The following is a 25,178-nucleotide window of genomic DNA, read 5'->3' on the forward strand; positions in this document are numbered from 1 at the left end:
TCTTTGTCCTGCACATTTTAGTGTTTTTGTTGGTCTAAAAATGACAATAAAAAAAAACAATTGAAATCAAAGCTCTAGAGCTTGAAACTTTTCGACCTTGAAACTATTCGTCAAGCTTCCGTACGATTTCCATTCTGCGGTGTATTGTTTTTAACAAAGCTCGCAGAAAATCGGATTTGAGATGTTGCCAAGAGTCGGGAAACTGCATTGCAATCAAAATAAAGCTGCATCAATTGGGTAATATATTTCAACAAGATGGCGCCCGTTTCAACACCAGTTTAGTCGATTTAGTCGCAGCCAGGAATTTGCCTAGATGAGCCTAATATCGTGCGACTATATTATAATATCTAGGAATAAGAAAGGTCCTAAGACAGCACCGTGTGGTGCACCGGCGACATTCCTTTTTCCAAAAATTGTATTTGAATATTTCTTCTTTGTCATGTACATTTTAACGCCGTTGTCAGTCTAAAAATGACAATTTCGTTGAAATGAAAGCTCTCGACCTTGAAACTGTGCGTCAAGCAGCGCCCCCTCCTTCCGCACGATTTGACATTCGAGCCGGCAAATTTTCCACTCAGAATGATCTCGTTCTCCGCTGTTTGTGAAACTTTCGGGAGATCAAAGCTCGTGGAAGAAGTTGTAAACAGGTCGAAGTTGTGGAGTAGAGAACTTCCCCATCCATTCATCTCGACTTTCATTTTTCTCTATCGAATTTCGGCGTTAATCGAGAGATGTGCACGTGAAAAAATAACGTTCCGACAGCCGGTCCTGATGAACGAGCGAACGATTGCGATTTATTGAAACTCTCTCGGAGTGATTGATATTGTTTGCGGTCGATGCGTCCGAAAAAGTGCGTCTTCGCGGTCCGCTGCGTCGGCGACAGCGGCTAACAGTTGGCTTTTTCAGGTTGTTGATTGTTCGAGCGATCCTGTGATTCCCCAAATACGCAAAAGACTGTTTAGTTGATAAAATAATAAAAAAACAAGTGCTTCTTTTGAATGTTAAGTGACACTTTGATGTTACATGGAGTTCTTGGACGGCCTCCGACACAACAAGACCCTCTCGAGGTTCCTCTCGCAGTCTCTGTAAGTACCAGTTCGGAGTTTTTGCGACTAGAATTTATTGTATGAGAGACTGATCTGAGCGTAAATTTGCGAAATAAATGGGAATCAAGTTACTACACATGTCGACGAATCATCCTTTTCCTTTCCTTTTGACTAAATTGTCACTCCTTGAAATTCTTCACATTATCTTGCCAAACTTATATAGCTGTGATTTATTTTATTTCTTCTTTTATTTAAATCTAGCACCCAAAACATACTATACGAAGACTTTTAATCATTTAAAAATCATAAAAAAATTTAATATTTTGGTCAGCCGAAAATCTAATACAAATGTCGTTCAGTAGGTATTTTACAGCGCTCCGACTAATCAGTCCCTCGGCTTCGCCTCGTGTCTGAAATTAGTTCTCGCGCTGGAAAATACACCTCCCGTACTCTAATGTAAATAACTATTTTAATTCCTATCCCCCACCCCTTCTCCTTCCTTCTCTATCCTTTCCCTCGTCTTTCATCTATCTTATCTTCCTTCTTCATTCAGCATTTCTCCTCGTTCATTTCCCTTCCTCTCTCTCTCATTTCGCTACATTCATTCCACATGTGCTCCATTCTCTCTCTGTGTGTGTGTCCCTCAATCTCCTCATGGCATATTCTGCATCTTCTTTCCTCTCCTTCCCTCCAATACCTGTTTTCTCTCTCTTCGTTCAAACATCTGAATCTCGCCATCATTTTTCTCTCTCCCCAAGTACTTAAGAATTTCCTCTGTCATACACCCTTCATTCTCCCTGTTGTATCTGGATTCTTTGATTCTTTCCCTTTTTCCTTGCTCGTCTTTGTCCCTACCGCTCAGTACTACATTTATCCATTTTCCTTTCGCTCTCCATCTTTCCACTTCTTCACTGACATACCCGTTCCTCTAGTAGTACTTCTCTCTCTCTCTCTCTTTCTTCTCCTTGTTCTTTTTATTTTCTCTCCAGCATTCCGTCAGTATCCTGCACTCTTTCCTTCCATCCATTTTTTGTCCCCAAATTTTCCCGCTTTCACTCTCGGCCTATTCCTCTTGCACTCTTCCTTCACTATGTTACCTGGTATTTCTCTGTCTACTCCTAGCATCCCTCTCAAATATTTTTCTTGCACTTTCTCTACCTCTTTTAGTTCCTTCCATCCCCAGATGTCTGCCCCTCTATCATGCTCTCGAACATCATCATTCTCCTCCTGAAATCACCTCCACCATTTTCTCTCTCCTATTGTTGTTTGCCTTCCTCACTATCTCTCTCATGTGTATCTTATCCGTGGCTTTTCGTTGAATGTGTAACCCAAGTATTTGGACTCGTTTACTCGTTCTATTTTCCTTCCTTGCCAGTTCCACTCATTCTCTAGTCGCTCTTCCTCTTTCTCTTGTTGAACACCATCATTTGCGTCTTTTCAACATTCACTTTTACAGCTTTTTCTTTCTCGCATACTTTCCCAGGCTCCTCATGATTTCTTTCATTTCTCTCTCATTCTTTCTCTCTACCCACCACACTCTCCCCCCGCTTGTCGTTTTTTTTATTCCATTTCTAGATGCAACAATTATTTCTGGATTTCTTACTGGGCACGCATTTTCTGATCCTTCATTTTTCTTTGGTTTCACAGTTCCTTTTTGATGATTTCGGCTTCTACATTTACATATTTTTTCAGGGACTAAGCAATTTTTATTTGAACTCCTTCATTTATTCTAACATTGATTCAAATCTTACTTCTGCCACCTGTTCTACTTTTGACACTTTTTACATCATTCCAATCTTTCATTTCTTATTATTTTGCATCTTCTTTGAACTCTTCCAGCTTCGTCTTCCCTCCATTCAATTTTCTTCTCACTATCTCTGTCTATCCTGTTCCTCTTACTCTCTATCCTCATCTTCAAATATTTCTCTCTCTAAAGATATCACCATAAAACTTTTCATAACTGTGACCTCTTTTCATTCGAGCTTCCGTCTTTCACATCCGCGAACGTTCTTTTTAACCCGTCTACTGAAACTTTCCCCATTTTTCATTTCTAAACAACTCCCTCCCCCCACAGATCTCCTCCTCCTCGCTCACACCGTCTGTATTTTTCCTAGTCCTCATTCACCCGTTAATTAGGCGACACCACTCTCAGATGCAACCACCCCCCGGAGGCTAATTCACCCCTTGTTGGGCGCGTTCCCGAGCACTTCACCCTTCCGCACGCCGGCAGCATCCCTCGAACGTGAGAGCGGCAATTCGGAAAAAGAGCGACGTCATTTCCGACGAGACCGTATTGTCGGAAATGTGTCGATAGGGATGAACTGTTGTCATTTACGACCCTTCGATAAGGGTTTTGTTTATTGCATCAATAAAGTCCCGGCCGCCGCGATAACCCCGCATTTGACGGGGGATTAAAAATTTTGACGCGAATTTGCGCGATTACGACGCGAACGGAGGGTTGCAGGACGTTAGCGCAAGGATCATCAGGATATGCAAATTGAATCGGATATTCGAAGACGGGATAAAAAGGATAATGAACGAGTTGCGTTACAAATATGTTAATTTCCTCGGTTTGGTGGTTTTCATGGGGCGATTTCCCCCGGACAAAGAGTTTTCCCCGAGCTGGAAACATCCCCGTTGGGATAATTATTAACAGAGTAAAATTAGAAGGAGCGCAACCTCACCAACAATCATCCCAGATTACATCCAGAAAAGTCCCGGTTTTTCATCGGGAGAGCGAGGATCCCGGTCAACAACTCCTGTTAGACAATCGTCGACTCCATTGTGTCCTTTGTTATCCTTGCTCCCGTTTCGCGGCTTTGTCCTCGGCATTACCGAGCGTAATGAGCGGGAACTACCCCTAGTAATTTTTTGGCCGTCGGGTTGGCTGCTATTTACATATGAAGTGCAAAGAGCGATACATTAAAGTTATCGCAGCCGGCCGTGCACGGATCCACCGGATTAACGACGCCCGGATTCCGGTTCCGGTGCGATCCGCGCTCCTTAATTCCGATCCGGTTGACAAGTGACAGCTGTCATCTGTCACCGCAAGCTTGACGACGCGCGCGTAATTCAAATTGAATCGCGAACGTATTATCGCGGCAAGATGGTAAGGGTGGTTTTAATTCTAGATAGCGCAACCCCTAAAATCTCCGATTCATCATCCCGTATCACCTTTTTCAGGCTGGATTGCTGACGGGGTTGAAATCGGATTAAGCGCGTTATCTTTGGCAGCGAGAATTCGTGATTTTGGCCCAACGACCCCAAATATTTACAGCGGTGTATCGCGTTACTCGATCTCTAATGAGGGTTGTTGCGCAAGAAAAGATCGATCATTGCGAAATGGAAAAGGGGATGAGAAAATTTTTGTTGTCGGGGTGAAAGTGCGCTCTTGATGGGGTCGCTTATTGGGGGTGATGGGCACGGTGCCAACTGGTGGATAAGATAAATTTCCAACGCTGCATCATTATGCTTGTTGCTTCCTCAACAGGTTAGTGGGGTTTTTTGGACAGGGGCGGCTCGCCCCTAAATAAAGGGTGCGATTTGTCAAACACACTCAATTCTATAACTCAACACTGGAAGCCAGCTTTTGTGCCAGGTTCTCGCTTCTTCGCACAGTTTCAACAAGACGTTGCCCTCCCCCACAAAACGCATATTCTTTCCACCCCACTCGTTGTTCTCATTGTGGCGCAATACAATTAGTTTCGTGAAATTCTGAATTAATAAAGAGACAACTCTGAATTGGGCTTTGGATGAATGATGAATGGAATTCGGTGGGGGTTGCAGCTTTGACGAGAGGAAATCTGTTTAAATTGAAAAGTCAACAGGCTTATCGGCAACTTATTAAACTCGCCGAAGAAACTGAATTTTCTTACTTTCGTTATGAGATGCGGCAGCTTTGAACTTTCGATGTAAACAATTTCCATTTCCTGAACTTTCATTAAACTTAATCAAGTATTTAGAAGTTTTTGTCAAGACTTGTCACAGGCCTGTTTAAAATTCCATTCGATTACAGCTTTTGGGGAGCTGCAAAACTGCAAAATTTTCTATTTGAATCATTCACAACACCTTTGAAAGCTTGTCGACATTATGTAGGCCGTAAGCTCCTCTAATTTGAACCTCGACGAACTCTAAAGGCCTGAAGTTGCCCCAAAACTTCTAATAGCTTTCTGCGCAAACAAACAAAAATATATATTACAGTTTCTAACAATTTTGAACGCTCTAAAACAACATTAATGGACCTAAAGCTTTTTTGACTGGAACTTTCGGCAGTGAGGAAATTTGAGAGGTTCCGAAACTTCATAGTTTCCAAGGCTTACAATTTTGACGAATCCCAAATATTTCAAAATGTATTTATGGCAGTGCCTAAATTTGTTTACATTGAAAAGTAAAAAAAATGCTACTAGAACCGACCACAAAAGCTCTACGACAAACCTATCAAAATTGAAGCTTTTTTAAGAGAATTTGAAATTTTTGGTAACTTTGAAAAGCTCAAGACTTGTCGTTAAGAATACCTACTTTACACACTCCAATATTTTGACTCTGATGAAGAACTGTCACAATTTTTTGTTCAAAAATCATTAGGGAATTTAAAAAAAATACTAACATTTCTTATTTTCGTAATATAAGCAGCTTTCGGGGACTCTTGCCATAACCGATGATACTTTATTTTTGCTTAGAACTTCGTCTCTGAAAATTAAAAACTGAAAATGTTTCTATAAATTTCGTTAATTTTGAAATCTGCATCTCAAGGCTACTGGACCCAAAACTCCTATAATTGGAATTTTTAACCTGGGCAAAATTTACGAAGCTCTAAATAAGTTAACAAGTATATCGATAAAACCCCGAAAAAAATATAATTCGAATTTGTAATTTTTTTGTTATAGTATAGAACAACTTTTGAGCTTTTGGTGTAAGCAATTTTCACTTTTTTGGACTTCCACTAAACTAATTCAAGTATTTAAAATTCTACACTTGATTCACAACTTTATACAGTTGTGAAACTGAAAATCTTAGTATTAAAAGCTTCCACATCAATGTTGAAAGCTCCTAAACCAAATTATTCAATCCCAAAGTTCTTCTAATCGAAGTTTTTGGGATTAAGTATCTAATAAATTCTAGTGCTTCACTGAAACCTTCTGATTTCAGCTGAAATATTTGTCCGAATATAAAATCTTCTTTAATTTGAAATTGAGACGTTACACGCTTTTCAAAGCTGTAGTTCTCTGAAATAATTGTAATTATTAACATGTGCAACATGAAACTTAACAAGTTGTTGAACTCTAAAAAAATAGGAAGCTTTTGAGCTTTTCTTGAAATTTTGAAATTTTCAGCAATGAGCAACTTTTAGAAGCTCTAAAATTGGGGTGAAACCTTCCGATTTCTGCAGCTCTTTCTTAGAATCAGAAATTTCCTCTAAACTTGCAACTGAGACTTTATTTACTTTCAATTTTCTAAGAAAAACATTTAATAAACATGTAAAAACAGAAACAGATAATTAAGCTCTGAAGAAAATTTTCAAATTGTTATTTTTACGATGAACTGCATTTCATTTGGAGCTTTCGGTGTAAACAATTTTCTTTTCCTGAACTTTCATTAAACTGAATCAAGTATTTAAAAGTTTCCTGTCCAGATGTCACAACCTGTTTAAAATTTCATACGATTACAGCTTTCCGGAGATGTACCACTTACATTTTTTATTAAAATCGTCCTTTGAAAGCTTCGCAATAAGATTATTAAAACTTGAAAGTGTCCTATCGGAATTTTCGGTTTTGAGCAACGTTGAAAAGCTTTAAAATTAGATCCAAACTTTCTGATTTCGACTGAAATAATCTCATCTAAATTGCAACTGATCATTTTAATTTTTTTACCAGTATGAAAAAACGAAACAATTTCGAGCTTTCGGTATCAACAGTTTCCATTTTGAACTGGCGTTAAATTTGATCAATTAAAAATTGCTTGTTGAAGTCTGTCTCGACCCGCTTAAAATTTCATCTAATCGGAGCTTTGGCGAGTTTTAAAACAGAACGTTTTCCATTACACCAAGAGTTTTGAAAGCACCACAACAAGACCATTCGGACTCCAAGCTCCTCTAGTTAGAATTTTTAGCTCTGTGAAAATTTACGAAGCTCTAAACTTGTGAAAAATCTTAAATCAGCTGGGATGAGACCAAATTCATTTCAATTAAAAATTCAACAAGCGTGTCGATAAAACCTTAAAAAAAATAGAATTTGTAATTTTTTTTGTTATACACTGCGCCGCAAAATTAGCGCATACCGTGTAAAAACTTTAAAAAAGCCTGTAAGTTTAAATTTTAAATGATGCATTATGAAAAGTGGTTTTCTAATGAGTATCGGATTTAAACTTTAAGATAATATGGCAGTGAAAAATTTTCTAAAAAAGAATACGATTAATTTTCTAAATTATGCGTTAATTTTGCGGCGCAGTGTAGTATAGAATAACTTTTTTCCAACGTCGCTTATGAAAATGATACTTTCATCACCCAATTTAGTGAGGAAAATAGGCGTTTGCATCACTAGTGAGGAAAATGGAGAAAGTAAACTCACTAGTGAGGAAAATTTAAATTGGGTGATGAAAGTATCATTTTTCATAAGCGACGTTGGAAAAAATAGTATACACAATTCGGAATCAAAGTACGATTTTTCAACTCGCAATACTATCCTTACTCGCTGGCGCTCGTGAGTATATCATGTATTGCTCGTTGAAAAATCAGGCACTTTCATCACTTATAGTGTAATATACTATTGAGCTATCGATGTAAGCAATTTCCACTTTTTTGGACTTCCGCTAAACTAATTCAAGTATCTAAAAGTTTCTACACTTGAGTCACAACTTTCTACACTTGTGAAACTGAAAATCTTAGTACATATTAAAAGCTTGCACAACAATTTTGAAACCTCCTAAACCCATGTATTTAATCCAAAAGCTCGAATCAAAGTTTTTGGCTTTGGGTATCTAATAACGTTTTGTGCTTCACTGAAACCTTCTAATTTCACCTGAAATATTTGTCCGTACATAAAATCTCCTTTAAATTTGAAATTAGTGATTTTAGACAGTTTTCATACTTCAAAGTTATAGTTATTTGAAAAAATTGAGAACTTGGAAGTCAACAAGTTGTTGAACTCGTAAAAATTACGAACCTTTTGAGCTTTTTATGTAAATTTTCGTACAATTTCAATTATTCAAACTCAAAGTACTTCTGATTGAAGTTTTCAGTAATGAGTAATTTTGTGAAGCTCTAAAATTGGAGTGAAACCATCCGGTTTCCGCAGATATCTTTGTTAGAATCTGAAATTTCCTCTAAACTTGCAACTGAGGCTTTACTTATTTTCAATTTTCTAAGATTTTTAACTTACGTTAAGAAAAAATATTTAAAAACAGAAACAGATAATTAAGCTCTAAAGAAAATTTCCTAATTGTTATTTTTACGATGATCTGCATTTCCTTTGAAGCATTCGGTGTAAATGATTTTCATTTCTTGAACTTTCATTAAAGTGAGTCACGAATTTTAAAGTTTCCTTTCCAGACGTCACAATCTGTTTAAAATTTCATTCGATTACAGCTTTGTGGAGATGTATCACTTAAATTTTTTATTAAAATCGTCCTTTGAAAGCTTCACAACAAGATTATTCAAACTTGAAGCTTTTTTAACAGAATTCGCAATTAACTTTGAAAAGCTCAAGTCATTGAGAATACGTATTTTACACACTTCAATATTTTGACTCTGTTGAAGAAACCTGAAATATTTGAAATCTACCGAGGATCAAATAGTTATTTTTTATTCGACACTGTCAGAATTTGAGAAATTTCTCCTGTGTGAGCGGATTTTGATAAATGTTACAACTTGTCGAAACGAAATGTCAAGCTAATTTTAAAGATTTTAGACGATTTGGAGCCTTTAAGGGGTTCGTCGAACAAAAAAACGTTGTATTCAACTGGCCCACTCATGCCAAAAAAAGCCCAATTTACACACGAACTCGTTAAATAAACTACTATTGTACAACTAGTTATGAAAGTCATACTTTTTTTCACGAATTTGCAGATTGAGCAAATAAGTGAAAAAAAAGAGACTTTCATAACGTGTTGTACACACAATTTTTTTGCATATCGATGTAAGTTGAGGAATTTGGTCTAAAAGGATTTATGAAAAATTACAAAAAAAATAGGTATGCTTTGGCAATCGTCTCCAGAGAGATGAAATAAAATGATGCAAAAAAGTATTACTTTCACTACGATTTTTCGTGTATAAAAAAAAGTGCCACTCTCATTACGATATGCAAAAAAATAAATTTGCATAACTGAACTGTCATAACGTTTTTGTACGAGCATCATTTATGCAACTTTAAAAAAAACTAAAACACTTATTTTCATGATATAATCAGCTTTCGGATACTCTTGCCGTAAGCTGTGATAAAATATTTTTGCATTCATTCTATAAAATTCGCCTCCATGTCAAGCCTACTAGACCCAAAACTCCTCTGATTAGAATTTTTAGCCCTGGGAAAATCTGCGAAGCTCTAAAATTGTGAAAAATCTGAAATCGGTAGGACGAGACCAAATTTATTTCAATTAAAAAGTTAACTAGCGTATTGATAAAACCCCGAAAAAAAAATTAGAATTTGTAATTTTTTTGTAATAACAGAACAATTTTTGAGCTTTCCATCCTCTTTTTTTGGAGGTCTACTAAACTAAATACTATTCGAGTATCTAAAAGTTTCTACGCTTGATTTACAACTTTCTACACTTGTGAAATTGAAAATCTTAGTATTAAAAGCTTGCACAACAATTTTGAAAGCTCCTAAACCAAATTATTCGATCCCAAAGCTCTTCCAATCGAACTTTTTATCATTGAGTATCTAGTCAGTTCTACTCGTAGTGCTTCACTGAAACCTAATTTCAGCTAAAATATTTGTCCGAATATAAAATCTCCTTCAATTCGAAATTGAAACTTTACACATTCTTCATACTTCAAAGCGGTAGTTTTCTGAAAATATTGTAATTTTTAAGATTGTGCAACTTGAAAGTTAACAAGTTGTTGAACTCTTAAAAAATACAAAGCTTTTGAGCTTTTTATGTACATTGTAGTACAATTTCAACTATTCAAACCCAAAGCACTTCTGATCGAAGTTTTCAGCACTGAGTAACTCCTAGAAGCTCTAAAACTGATGTGAAACCTTCCGGTTTCCTGATATCTTTGTTGGAATCTGAAATTTCCTCTAAACTTGCAATTGTGACTTTATTTACTTTCAATTTTCGAAGATTTTAACTTACGTTAAGAATAAACCTTTAAAAACAGAAACAGATAATTAAGCTCTGAAGAAAATTTTCAAATTGTTATTTTTACGATGAACTGCATTTCATTTGGAGCTTTCGGTGTAAACAATTTTCTTTTCCTGTACTTTCATTAAACTGAATCAAGTATTTAAAAGTTTCTTGTCCAGACGTCACAACCTGTTTAAAATTTCATACGATTACAGCTTTCCGGAGATGTACCACTTAAATCTTTTATTAAAATCGTCCTTTGAAAGCTTCACAATAAGATTGTTAAAACTTGAAAGTGTCCTATCCGAATTTTGGGTTTTGAGCAACGTTGAAAAGCTTTAAAATTAGATCCAAACTTTCTGATTTCGACTGAAATAATCTCATCTAAATTGCAACTGATCATTTTACATTTTTTACCAGTGTGAAAAAACGAAACAGTTTCGAGCTTTCGGTATCAATAGTTTCCATTTTGAACTGTCGTTAAATTTGATCAATTAAAAATTTCTTGTTGGGATCTGTCCCGACCCGCTTAAAATTTCATCGAATCGGAGCTTTGGCGAGTTTTAAAACAGAACGTTTTCCATTACACCAACAGTTTCAGTTTTGAAAGCTCCACAACAAAACCATTCAGACTCCAAGCTCCTCTAATCGAATTTTTTAACATCGACAAGCTCTGAAACTTTCCGGTTTCAACTGGAATAGTTGTACTAAAAACTTCCAATTGAGACTCTACGTACTTCCAACACTGTAACTAATCTGAAAAACCGAAACGTTTAAGCTCTCCCTGCGTTCATTTTTATTCAACAATCTCCGCGAAACTCCGTTCCAGGTCGCAACTCCGGCCGTTACTCAGTTTTAAAACTTATCTAAACTGCCACCGGTTCCCGTCTGGATAATAAAATTTTACGTCCGCTGAAACTTTCCGCGTAAATTCCACTCGGGGAAGGAACTCCGTCGGAACAAATTCGTCCCGCGACAGACAGATGGCGCCACCATCCTCCGATCGATCGCCGCACGAGCTTGTTTGAACAGCCACAGGTGGCGCTCGTCGCGCGGACGTTCCCTGTCCCGGAGTCGGTCGTAGTTCAGCGGAGCGCCGCCAGATGGGGCAGCGTTGGCAAAGCTCGACGCGAGCTTTGAACAGATGAAGTGGATGTTTGTCAGGGAGATGTCGAACGAGTCGAATCGACAATATCAGCGCTGACGAGGCGCTAATGTAATTTGGTCGAGACCCAAGGCGCCCCTAGATAAACAGGGTTTAATAAATTAAGGGTCGGAATAAAACAGACTTTGCATGAGCGCTTAATGTTCTATAAATTTGCACGGGAATGTGGAGGGGTTTAGGGCCGCCCCGGGGATAGGAAAGTTGGCAAAGTGAACAGTGTGGCGGTGCGTGACCAGGGTCGGGTCAAAGATAAATTCGCGTTATCTGGATAAGATAGAAGGGGGTAGTAATCGAGATAAAGATGGAAGGTGTGCTAAACGATTATTATCTGGATGGAGGGGCTGAAAGAAAAGCTTTTCTGGAGATAAATATACAAATAACTTTTCATTGTTCTGTGGAGGCTCTTTGTTTGGTAATAATAGTGCATCACAAAAAATAATATACAGGGTGTCCGAGAAATGCACGGCAAAATTTTAACCACGAACTACTGGCTTCATGTAGAACTCGCAAAAAATATTTAAAAATTTCTGTCAAAAAATAAAATGACATTTAATTTTTGAGGTACATTTTTTTTAAATTACTTTTGGTCTTCTATGTTGTCCCATAACCTCGTAGGTAAAATTTCGGCACATTTTAAAAATTCACCTTGTATATCATATTTTATAAAATGTGTTAATACAGGTGTCCCAAACTTGGCGTACTAACTACTTACTACCTTATCGAAGATGTTTAAATGTACATGAAAAAATGTGGAAAACATTTTTCAGACAAAAAAATCAATTATTGTTATCTATTATTATTAACGGTAATACAATGTAAACAAAGCTTCTAAATTCTCTATTATGCAGGATTAGATATTGGTAGTGAATGACTTGTGATAATATACACAATAAGAGGTAGCTGTCATGACAATTTAATACATATATTTCGAAATCATTGACCTGTTAATTGCCAAATCAGCAAATAAGTCCAATAGGATTTTTCAAACATTCTTCTGACGTTTGCGGTAATCTCTTCTACACCGTAGTGCACCGTTGGTACGCCATTTTTGGTACACCCTGTATATATCTATTGTAATTTTGCCAATCATGTATTTTGCTTTGTAGTTCGTGCGGTCGCCTAAAAAATTTAATGTGTACCTCTATCAAAAAGTGCCTTTTGTCCGCGCTTGTTTTAAGCCTCGGCTGCGCCTCGGCAAGAAAACCCAGACTCAGACGAAAAAGATCTATTTATTGTTAATTATAGTCTTTAACTTGTTTCGTAACCACTGATTTGTAAAATTCATAATCATAATTAATTTTGTTTTCATTTTTCATCTCCAAATTGAATGCATTGGGACAATTTTATAGTTTTTAAATAATTTTTAATAAACAAAAACAGTTATACCAAAAACCAGGCGTTTAGAGAAGAAATCTACAAATTTTAATTAAAAGAAATTGTATAATTTAAATGACGGGGCTTGTTTGTTCAGTTTCCCACAAAAATGTGCGATTTCCAATATTTTTTAATCAAATTAAATGTGATCACATTAAAAACAATTTCTAAAATGCCATTCATAAAAGTTGTGTGAAACTTTCATTATCTGGATGAGAGCATTAAAATAAAAGCTTTTGTGGAGATGGATGTATAAATAACTTGTTCATCGTTTTATGAAAACTTTTTGTACGGTAATGGTGCAGCCCAAAAAAAAATATATCGAGACAAAAATAATTGACTGTCAAATTAAATAATTTTTAATTGATACTACGAAGTCTTTCGATTTAATTACACATAAAAAGTACACTTTTTAATCAAGTTGAGTGTAGTGACATTAAAAGAAACATTTGAAAATGCTTCCCGTTCAACGGATCGCTTTGAGAAATCACGACTGAACAGCTTTTTCTCTCGCCGCGATTCTGCGTGAAGAAATAAAAATAATTAAATGAGGGAACACATTAACAATGGCATTTCCCATTTCATGTTCGTAATTGCTTTTGCACTTTTATCGTCTCGTATACTCCCCGGAGTATTTCATCTGCGGCTGCACGATTTCTGGTCTATAATAATTTATCACAGTTTTTCTCTGACTTCTATTTATATCTACCATATGTTGCAAAAATGTATGGTAAAGGACTGCGAAAAAACAGGAATCAGAAATAATTGTGATTTGAGAACGATTCCTATATGAATGAGTCACAGTTTCCGACTTCCGTCCCATAGATACGCTCCAATAGCACTCCAAGTTATGCGAATCTTTGAATTTTGGCGGAAATGTCAAAGAAACGTCAACGATGTGCTGTTGTTAACCTTGAAAACAACTTTTCGAAAGCTTTGTTTATTTTTCTTAACAAATTTTGTTTAACCTGCGTATTCGTCCTTCAGTCAACTTTTCATAACTTGCGTTTCTATCAGTTTCTTTCATTTTATTACTTGAGAATCTGTCATTTTCCAGTCTTGACTCAATCTCCACTTATCCTTTCCGTTTCGTTGTGCGATCCCTTCTCCTCACGCTTCCCTTTTTAAACCCTGCTCGTGTAACTTCCAGGATCCAGTCCAACACTAAAGAATTCTGAAAATCTCTTCACTCATCCGACACAAATAAAACGCCCTAACAGGATCCGTCCTGAATCGCCCATAAACTATTTATCGCCCCATAAACATTTATTACCGCTAGACACTCCAGGATATTGGTACGTGCCGTGTGGAAGAGTCCTGCAGGAATAAATTTCGACATAAAGTAGCGCGTTCTCTCGCTCCCAACTTCATCGTTACACCATCAGGTAATTAATCACGAAACGTCATAATTTTCTACTCAAAGCTTCATACGCTTGTCGGAGCGCTCGCACTTAATTGCCACCGGAGATAATCCAAGGCGGTTAAATTTCTATTAATTTCCATTAATGGATTAAGGGGCGGCGGTTGCGTTTTTCACGCGACGCCGCCACCATCTCGCCGTCCCCCGTTGTGCATTCACTCTTTGCACGTCCTGCCAGTCGTTACGCAACGCAATCACGGATTCATTATCATAATTATGGCGGATGCGAGGCAGAAAGACGAAGGAGTCAATCAGGAGCCCACAGACGGCATTCAAATCAGGACGAAAAAAGGAAAAGAAGAGGACTACGCGTTTCACAGTCGACTGACGAGCTTTCATTTGAGATTTTCCGGCCTTGAAAGCTCATCGGTATTTCAGTAGCGACGAGAGGAGCTTCGGGGCGGTGGAAAGGAGACTCTAATTATTTTCATATGGGGGTTGGTGTGGTTTCGGGACGACACCGAGGGGGTGGGGCTTGGAAAGAAAAAAGTATACAGAAAAGAGAAAGCTAGAAGGAACAAGAATATAAGAATAAATAAAAAGAACAAAAGAACAAAAAAAGTTTTTAGTTAGAAATAGTACAAAAGGGGCTCTCTGGGAAACATAATTAAATAAATAAAACAATAAATAAACAATACGTACTTATCTGGCCATCTCACAGGACTAATTTGCATCCAATTGAGATTGCTTGGCAAGATAAAATTACTTTAAAACCATTGATTTGTTTAATGACCTCTTCTGAGACCTGATTTGTCTCCAATTGAACACTAATGGAGTAGGAAAAGTGTTACCTACTATGAGAACGAATTTTGAGTTAAATTTTACGAACAAAGCAAGGAACGTAGATCTGCTCCCTCCACCCCAAACCGCTCCCCTCTACCTAAATTAATCGCTTTATTAAAAACAACATGCCCGAGCTCACCTTTTTTGCATAAAAAACTATCCCACCCCGGGGCGTTCGAACCAAGCAAACCCGAAATCCGCCCCTAACCTTACCGTCACCTAATTAAGCCCTCGCCCCTGTTTCGACAGCAGGAATGCGAGTGTGGGCGGCGCTAATTGCGTGTAAAACACAATCCGTTACACCCCTGGATCCATAAAGGCCGCAAAAGACCAACTCGGGGAAATATGAGAGGGGGCCCCGAGTGCTTTTAGGACCACGTCGATTGCGAAAGTTGGCAGAATTGAATATCGCCAACTTCGGAAATCTCCCAACTCATATGTTTACCTAAGCTAACGCGACGCCCTATCTTGCGTACACAATCGAAATTATATTTTAACAACCCCCGTGTAAAATATGCGGCGGCGGTGCCGATAAATGAGTTGGGGGCAGAAAGAGAAATTTCCTTTCGGATCATCGCGAAATGCGAGCAACGTGCCGGGGGCGGCGTAATCGAGCGAAAAAAGGGACGGGGTCGAGTTGCACACATGTCACGTGGTGTATGCCCCCGATCATGATTTTTGAGGTGATAAATTAATTCGTTCGGCGGTCTCGACAGCTGTCTGGAAACGCGGTTTAGTGTGGGAAATTAATGGATTATTTATTCAATAGGGGTGGGAGAGGGTGCAAAGAAAAATCGTCAAAGAGCTGGATCAACCGCTCTATCTTTGGCGATACCGTCAGCATAAAGATGAAAACGAAGCAAGAGAAAACCCATAAAACAACATTTTCACCCCTTTCAGTCACCACTTACGCCAAGAAAGTGGCGATGTATCATTTTCCTCAAACACAACACCTACCCCTTCCTCTTTTCTTTTATCTTCAGTTCCCGATCCCGGCCTAAACTATGCACACCGACCCTTAACTTGTTGCACTAAACCCCGTCTCGCCACTCTAACACCCTCGACCGCAAAACCTCCCCCTTTACACGAGCCATTCGAATTTCGAATTCCGACACACACGAATCGATAAGTCATACACGAGAGATTCCCATCTCTTTCTTCTTTTGTTGCGTCCGTGTCCTTTGTCGATATCGCTGGGGGGTTGGGGTCGAATTTTTCTTTCGAACAAACATCAAAAACTTGCCGTTTTATGTTCACAACCGGGGTTGTTTGTTTCGCCGAGCTGATCTGAATCATTTTTGTTGCAGGTAAGTCCGGTTCCTGGACAGATACGCCGGTGAATGGCGCTTTGTTAGATTAGGAAGTCGAGGGCGCTCGTTTGTCTCATCCGAGATAAAGGCGCCACAGTTAGTGAGTGAATTAGAGAGATAAAAGAAACATCGGGACAGGTAGGCAACCAAACGCACAGCCGGCAACCCAGGATTCTGCTCGGAAATAGGCGAGATAGGCAACTAACAATGTCATTTTTCCCGCGAAGAAATGTCGAGATAGGCAACCAACCATACTGCCGGTACTGCAGACTTCTTTTTTTCGTTTTAATTTCTCCACCTCCATCCCTTTCTTTCTGCAGCCAGCTGCGTTTCGTCTTCACGACACGTAAGAAAATCAATCTCTGGCCCTCCGGCATCAGGAGGGCCGTTACTCTGCGGCAACCACCCTAATTGACAAGTTAAAGTTATCCCCTTTGCGTGTACATTAGAAATGAGCGGCGCCGTCCATTATTCAGGAGGGTTTAGTGCGGGTTATAATTACTCGACCAGGGACGGACTGATTCCGATTTACTACGTCCCGGATTCGCCCCGGAAAAAGACATTAGCGCGATTGGACCGTTCGCTTTGTATTTTTTGGGGGCGGCGGTCCATCGGCGGTCGTAAATCGACGGTCGGTGCGCCTAATGGACGGTTTATGGGGTGGTTCAGGTGGCCTTTGTTGTATTTGCGTCGTTGGCGGGAAGGGTGGGGAAAAAGTTGAAACATAAAGTGCAATCCAGATTTTTTTTTTAATAATAAACTAGGATTCTAACTGACTTCTGACACGTGGCCACGTGACCTAGTTCCGCCCCTTTGACCGTGCGAATCAATCAGAGACCCGCTCGTCGCCTGCCACGTCCGCGAAATTTCCGCGGCTACTATTTTCGCGTGTCGGATCGATGGCCACCGCCGCCCCCACCCGCCCATAACACATGTCAACACCATCAATCACCCGTATGCGCGTTTATTAATTCGGCGGGGGGCGGCGCGCCGGCAAAAATTAATCGTCGCGGTTTAACTGTCCCATAAAGCGCGCCTTAATTGAGCGCCGCCGCCCCCCGGAAAATGTGTGACGGCGCCGCGGCGTCCTCCAAGACGTAGGTCGCGGATAGGCGCCACGCGACGCCCGAGAGGACGCCGCATCAGTGTTCATCCGGGATTTTCGGGGAATGTACAGCTTTTCGTTTGGTGGCGGCGAGCGCGATTGGTACGCCTGCACGTCTCGATTTCGAAAACAAACATGTACTATTTCATGACCGGTGTGGTGCACAACTGCGAGCAGATCCTCAGGTAATTTACCAGCCACCTACATTAATTTTTTTTGTGTGACATGCTTTTGTTTCGACGTTAGTCGGTTGTTTTCTCGGTGTGCGATTAAATTTGGCGCGCGACTGATTTCCCACGGTGATCTCCACGAGAATTTCCGCGGTGCGAACGCACGCACCGCCCGAGGCGTAATATCGGTGCGAGGGAGGGTCGGAATTGGGGTTGATGTGGCTTTCGTGGCGACGAACAAACAAAAAAAATGTAAGGGATGCGAGACGGACCCGAAAAGAAACATTCGACTCAAAAGAGATTCCTTCCAGACAGGAGGGGGCGAGCAGCGGGGGTGCAAATTCGTTGGTTCACTGGGTATAGACCAGATACGGAGAGGGTCAGGTATCAATGGGCAATAATTCATCGCGGTAACCCTTCCATATCGATTTTATACGCAAATTATTCGAGGACCAGTCGGGGGTGGGATTTGCAGAATATTTCAGATTTATGCACGGCCGTCCGGATTTAATTAAATTTAAACAAAAATTGTATTTTCTCCATTTTATATTAAATATCATCAATACTGTTGGTCAAGTGACACGGCATTCAGGCCGGAACTACACTTAGATTACTGTTGCCAACCCAAACCTCAAAACGCACCATTACCACCATCAGCATTATTGTTATTTTTGTTTTCCGCAATTCGTGGACCACTTGATTGCCACTTAATTGTCCATCAATGCTGCTAGATAAAGTGGGGCAATAATCGGCACGCCTCGCATTATTTTGTTTTTATCGCCGCCATAAAAAATTAATCGTGACATCTGCCGTCCCCGGATGTCTGATCCAAGTCGATTTTCTTCCCAGACGGAAAATAAAAAAATAAGCTTCAGATAAGAAAAAAGGCAACGTCTAGGCGTCCGAGAACAACAAGAAGACACGACATCTTGTGTACGTTGGAATTAAATTGAATTGGCGGTATCGGGAAAACGGGGGAAATGTGTGAGCGGGAAATCTCTATGATTTATTTTTCCATTTTCGCCGGAAATTAGATTCGACACGGGCCATGAAACGCCGATTTGATTTGTATCTGGTAAACGAGATTTTATCGAAATTTGTTGCTTCACGCTATATATATTAGGAGTTATGACGTAGTTGATGGTGATTTGTTTAGGGGTGACAGACGCAGAACTCGAGTTTTTTGAGAAGGTCGTTGTACAGATATAGTTCGGATTTTATTGAGGAAGCTTTGATGCCGGGAGTTGTTATTTTTGCTTTGAACTCGTAAAAGCTCCTGAAATATTTACGGTATTTACTATTGCACTGGAGAATTCCAAAAGGTTATTTTTGGGGTCTTGAATTTTTCATAGGACCGGCGATCGTTATTATGCAACAGATTCGCAATCAAAAATGCAATGCGACAAATTTTTAAATGCCAGTATATTAATTTGAAAATAAAATTATTGATCGCTCTGTGTATAATATCTTACAAACATATTTTTGAAAGCTCCAGGTTCCAGAAAGTTTCACTGAGAAAGCAAAAAGCTCGATATAAGGGCCAAAAATAACAATGGGCAGCATATTATCTCATGAAGAAACTTTTTCTTCCTCTTATCGTTAATTAATGATTCGAGTAAACATTTTTTGAAAAATATATTATATACAGGGTGTTACCTAAAATTGATTGAAAATGCCTTTTATTCGATGGATAAATTCATGAAACTTAAATTTCAATGTTAATTATTTATTTTATTATATTTATCATTTTTAAAATATGCATTTTGTATTTTATTTTTAAATATTTTTGAAACTTTCTTTGTCTTTTGATTCTTCCAATATTCAATCAACATTCAATTTACTGTCTTTCTCTCATATTATTTAAATTTTTTCTACTGGAAGTAACTTCGTCATCTGTCACCTGTCACTAGCATCAAATCGAGCGGGATTTTCAAATTTGATTGCATCTTGGAGACATAATAATAAAACTCAGTTGTTCTAATTCTGCTCTGTTGGTTTGTCCACCCTGTAGACCATCCACCCCGACCAGCGGACATAACTCATCTCCATATCCCTCCCTATCGATTTTATCCCCATCTGAAATTATTTATAGATCGGGGGTGGCTTAGCAGCGCTGAAAAACCTACAGGATGTCCTGTTCCACCCCTTCTCCAGCCCTAATTGAAAGTACACACTCGTCTCCATAATCGCCTTACCCGATTAAAATTTCACTTGGGGCAAACCGGAAATCGAAAGAAAAACTTCACCCTCACCAAATCCCTGTTTATCATATTTATTAAAAATCTGATTGGCTTCAATAATGCAGGCGAAGTCCTCCGTTGCATTTAAACTACCTCCTCTCAAAATAACACAGATCTCGATCAAATCCACTTTAATTGAGTCCCTCGTCAACCCTTCGGACCGGGATGAAGCGCCTTCAAAAAAAGCAAAATCCCGAAAAACGTGTTTGCGCGGATTATGGACGGCAGTTGGAAAATTTCCCGATAAACAAGCCGCGGCGCCACCCCTAATTACACCCACCCCCCGTCGCGGACGGCTTCTTCGAGTCACCCCTCGTGTATTAATTACGCGTTGTGAATATGAAACGGGCCATTTGCATTCCCTTCGAAAAAAATTCGATTAAGCCAACAAACCGACGACTGTTTTCCGACGGGGGTGGACGTAATTGGGTGGAGGGTTCTTGCGGTAGGTCCGCCGCCCCCGCACGCGAGGCCGCTCGCAGTTCCCTAATCGGTCTGTTGTGATGACTAAACTTCCCACCAAGAAACTAAAGTTTCTCGATAAATTGCCAACGATAGGGGGGAGGGGCATAGTAGTAGACTCTACTACGGGACTGGAGGGGGTAGCGTCTCACTAGCTCGTAGAGAAGATTTTCTCACATGTCTTCGTTGCGTTTCCTTTTTGGTCAACCCCCGTTCCTTCCCTTTCTTTTTCCTTTGCGCGATTTATTCCCACCGCGAGTTTCCTTTCCCCGTCCGAATTTGCAATAAGGCCTCGCCGACAACCGGAAAATTTACGTCCTTTCTTCATACCGCGACCGATTTAATTACTTCTAGGGAATAATTGGCGTACGTAAGAGGCCCCAGTCACGTAACACCGCCATGCGGTCGATTTCCACGATTTTCCGCATTTTCATTCGCAAAATCTGCATGAAATGCAACAATCGCGACAAGAGGAAATGTAACCGACTCCGAACACTATCTGCGGCCATTGTTGTCTGTCACAACGGCGCCCCCAACTTGCCGAATGAAAGGAGAGGGAAAAATGTGGGAAAATTTGTGACGCTCCGTTGTGCACAGGTGAGAACGTCTTCGGCTGTTGACAGTGTCAATGTTTTCGTTGAATCGATCAGTGCGATGAGTTGCGGCGGTGTTGACAGTTGTAGATTGTCGTGCCAACTTGGCGGCACAAAAATAACTGTTTTTTTTTTGGGCAGCTGTACATTCGGAGGAAATTTGAAAAGTTGCAAATTCAGTTTTACAGTTTGGAGGACAACAAAAGCAAATTGTTTACGTTTCGGGGATGATTTGATTACGTGGACGACATCGCACGTGCGGAAAAAAAGGTCCACGTAGATGAAATAAAATCCCTGTTGGAACAAGTTTAAACTAGTCGTTGCCCCTTCTTCTCTCTATGTCTACACATCTATTACTTTCACTTTCATTTTTACTTGAGCTTTGCCACCAGATTAGCAAGTCTTGTCAACTCCATCCACCGTCGCAGTTTAAATCAATTTGATTTTGTTCCTCTTCCGGGAGTAAGTTCTGATAACTGTTAGTTATCAATCAGAAGTTGTCCTAGTCTACTAGCACAACTCTGAAACTTTCCGAGCTTTCATTTGAACTGTATTGCCTTACAATCTATTAAAGAGCTTTGTAACATTAATTTCAGTTCTAAAAGCCGCTTCAGACGTTGGCCGTGATTTAATTTATCTACAATTGACTCATTTTCAGTGTGTAAATGTGATGGTTGCTGGTTTTGAAGCGTTTTTGTGTCCATTTCTTCTGAAGTTACGCTAAAAATCCTGTCCGGAAGTTCCGAAAGGCAATACTGATCAATCAGTACGTTCCAAGCATTGGCAATTGGAGACAAATCGGGCAATCGAGCAGGACATAAAACACGCGAGTATCTTCATTGAGTGTAACTCTAACCATCCTTATCTCTCATTTCCTCTTCTGTGCATTTCATCCGCCAAGCTGTTTTTGTCAAAATGTATATTTTTGTGGTGACGTGAGCTTGAGAACCATCTTGTTGCGTTTTCTGAAGCTTTTTTTCTTTGCTATCTTTTCAGTGTATTATTTTTGTTTTTATTTTCTGTTGCATCTTACCATCTCAAGCAATTTTTCTCCGTGTCATTTCTGACATTTTTAACTTGTCTACAATTGTCTTTCCTGTTTCATGCTCCAGTTATTTTCTTCTGTTTCTTTTCTTCTAAATTTCTCATATTTTTCAAATAATCTTCTCATCATTCATCCAATTTGTAAATAAAATTTAAAATAAACCTATGCTTCCTCGACGTTTTTAATTGTACGCAAATCCGGCCACCAAGTGGGCACACCCCTTGCAAAGTTTACTACGCGAGCACGTGTAAACCCTCCCTTGTTCCTTCTCGTACATGGCACCCCATCCCTTCTCCGCACCAAGACACTCTGTAATTCGCTCGAATCGTCTCAACTTTTGACTCTTTGAAACGATCAACTCCCACTACCACACCGCCACCGACATAACTCAACAGGTGGTATTTTTTTGATTGCCACCCACTCCACACATCTTCTCTAACGAGATCACGCACCCCTCCGCCGTATAAAACAGGACGAACGTTAGTCTAGAACAGATGGCGCGCCGGAAACGGAGCTTTCGCCTAAACGTCGTCACGTCGAGCTTTGATTAGCATGACGAGAGTCGACAGAATTTCCACGATGTAATCCAATTAGTCAAAGATAAAAGCTCCCCGTGAATCGGATATTGATTTCTTTCGGTGAGCTTTCGGATGGATCAGCTTTTACGGCGGCATTTTTTACGATACGTTCTTCTAAGGCGTTTTCGTAATACGGCGAGCTTTTATTACCTCAACATTGCACAAAGTGTAATATCCGGCATGGATTTTTTTGCAAAATGATCCAACCTTGATCCCGACCCCGCAGATTTTTTTATTAATTCACGTCGTTTTGGGGCGCCGCGTCTTGGCCGTCGGGGGCGGCGGAACGATTTTTTTGTTTTATGTGGCGGCAAATTTGATTAGTTTTTTACAGTCGACGGCGGCTTTTATGATTTTTTTTTACGAGATTTGTTCGGAGCTTTTATTTGACATTTATTTTAATCGCCACCGGTGCTCCCCCAAATCCCACAAAAACGAAATTTTTCAAAAAATCCAGTTAATCATACGCTCGGACCGAGAGCTTTCCGTCCTGCGTAATGACAGGAGAAGCTGAAAATTCTCGGAGCTTTCGAGCTTTCTGCAGGACAAATCCACTGAACAGATTTCTCATTTAATTTTGTCGACTCCAGTTTTGCATTTCTGGCGCGATGCGAACCGACGTCCTCCGGAAAAAATGAGATCTAGGACGAGAGTCCTGCTAAAGCTGTAACTGCAAGAGTCGCGAGCTTTTAAGGAGCTTATTAAGGGGATTACCGGCCACTTTAACACGCGATCCCGAAAACCGGAATTGCTGTGTCTCCGATAAAGCTCGTCTCCCGGAAACGCCGCCGCCCCCGCCAAATAAAACACGAAAAACTGAAACACGCCGGTAATAATTAATAATTATGATCGTGCGACGTTTCTTTTGAAGTTAATAACTTTGAATAAATCTTCTTTGGCAGTTTAATTATGTTCTGGGTGCGTTCATTGAGTGTTCCGGACGGAATCCGGCGTGACCTTGAGCGCTGCCGCCATCTGCCGTCGATGCAATAAAAACCGCGACGGTCACATGTGGGATAAGGGGCTCTCTCCGGGCCAGGTCTGTTTATTCGGATATCGATCCGCCCCCGCCTATTAAAAGCTTCGCAAATATTATAGGAATGGGGCGGCGGGTCAGTCCGCCGAACAGGTGGTCCCCCGCAGACTTGACAAATCGAAGAAGTCGGGGGTTAACCGAAGCGTCCGGAGCGCTCGATAAAAATGCAAATTCCTGCAGGGCGACCCGAATGTTCCTGCTGAGCTTTCGCAGGAACATTCGCCGAAGGTTTCTCCGACCGTTTTAGTTCTTTATTCCCTTTTCGGTGCAATTTTCTGGGATAAAACAAGACGGGGCGAGATTGATGAGTGGTCCTTTAAAAGCTCATCCTTTGCAGGAGGATGTGACAGGTCGCGCGGCAGTGAAAACCTTGAAAAGGATCGAAACCGAGTGGTTTCAGTTGTAAAAACGGCTCCCGACAATAAGGTGAAGCTCGATTAACGGACGTGTTAATATCAAAGGACTCAACTGCGCCCAAAGCTCGCATCCATTTATTCGAAAGCTTTTTGCGCGAGTTGAAATTTTGAAAAATCTCAAGCGGAGCTTTCTCCTGACAGGTTCCGCCACTGGAAATGCAATCAAGTCGCCTGAGCGTAAACACCTACAACATTTCAATCGATAAGTTCGCGTTTCCCCCGCCAGATGTCCACCGTCGACCGACCGTGACATTTAGCTGTCGCGATCAAAGTCGGCTAATGGGACGACTCTAATCTGTCAAACTTTTGACACCGGACTACTAGATGCGATAGTAGATAGGCGCGTGTAAACAACTGGGCTTGATGTATGGCGTTATTTTTCCAAACAGGACGATTTCGTCGTTTTCAAGGTTAAACAGGAGTCCCCGTGTCGTGTTTGTTCGACCTCGAGGACTTCAACTTTTTCGGCAGAAGATAAACAATTTCGTTGGATCGAATTGACATTTGAAAAAAATATTTTTGAAAGGAGCTTCCTAGAAAGTGAAAACTTTCAACACCTGAGTCGAAGACAGAGAGAATTAATAAGGAAAGGTCAAAGGGCACGGTAAGAATGGACGGCGAGGAAGGAGGATCCGGACGTGAGTGTGAAAGGGAAGTTAAGTTGATTGACAACATGACGTGGGGAAACGGATGACTGTATAGAAATATGAGGAAAATTATATGGAAAAGAAAATAAATGAAATGAGTAGACGGGTAAGACAGAGAGGGAGAAAATAAATGCAATATGATGTATTAGATAAGTCGTGGAAAATGATGGAGGATGTAGTAAGGAAAGCGAAGGAATGGGGGTTTTAAGGAGTAATGAGCACGACAAATGGAGGGAAAGTTGTCAAAGTGGACAGGAAATTGTGAAGATAAGTCACAGAACATACAATTGATGGTGAAAAGTTGAGTAATCGTCTTAACTCTTAACAAATGATAAAAAGCAAAACTTGTATGTATGTATGTATGTCTGCTTATAAGTCAAAAATTTCTGGACAGATTTTAATGAGTTCTTCGCTGATTGTTGGTGTTTCTTTAGCTTAAGTCTTAATAGACAAAGCAATCAAGCCCTTGGATCTGCGAAGCATTCTAAAGAAAAATTCATGGATGT

At 40.0% G+C, this 25,178-nt stretch overlaps 1 protein-coding gene across 4 annotated transcripts in view; it reads left to right on the top strand.

Annotated features, from left to right (window-relative positions):
• The window catches only part of Syt7 (Synaptotagmin 7), a 313,595-nt gene that overhangs the window by 257,974 nt on the left and 30,443 nt on the right, over positions 1-25,178 (top strand). The window contains exon 1 of one of the 4 annotated variants that reach the window (XM_069044672.1): positions 17,535-17,670. The exons of the other annotated variants lie outside the window; for them this stretch is intronic. Within the exon in view, the coding sequence (XP_068900773.1) occupies positions 17,621-17,670 (50 nt within the window). The 5' untranslated portion in view covers positions 17,535-17,620. Of the gene's footprint in view, positions 1-17,534; positions 17,671-25,178 lie in introns of those variants that run through there. 4 annotated transcript variants of the gene reach the window in all.

This window comes from Tenebrio molitor, chromosome 4, assembly GCF_963966145.1.
Source record: "Tenebrio molitor chromosome 4, icTenMoli1.1, whole genome shotgun sequence".
NCBI lineage: Eukaryota > Metazoa > Arthropoda > Insecta > Coleoptera > Tenebrionidae > Tenebrio > Tenebrio molitor.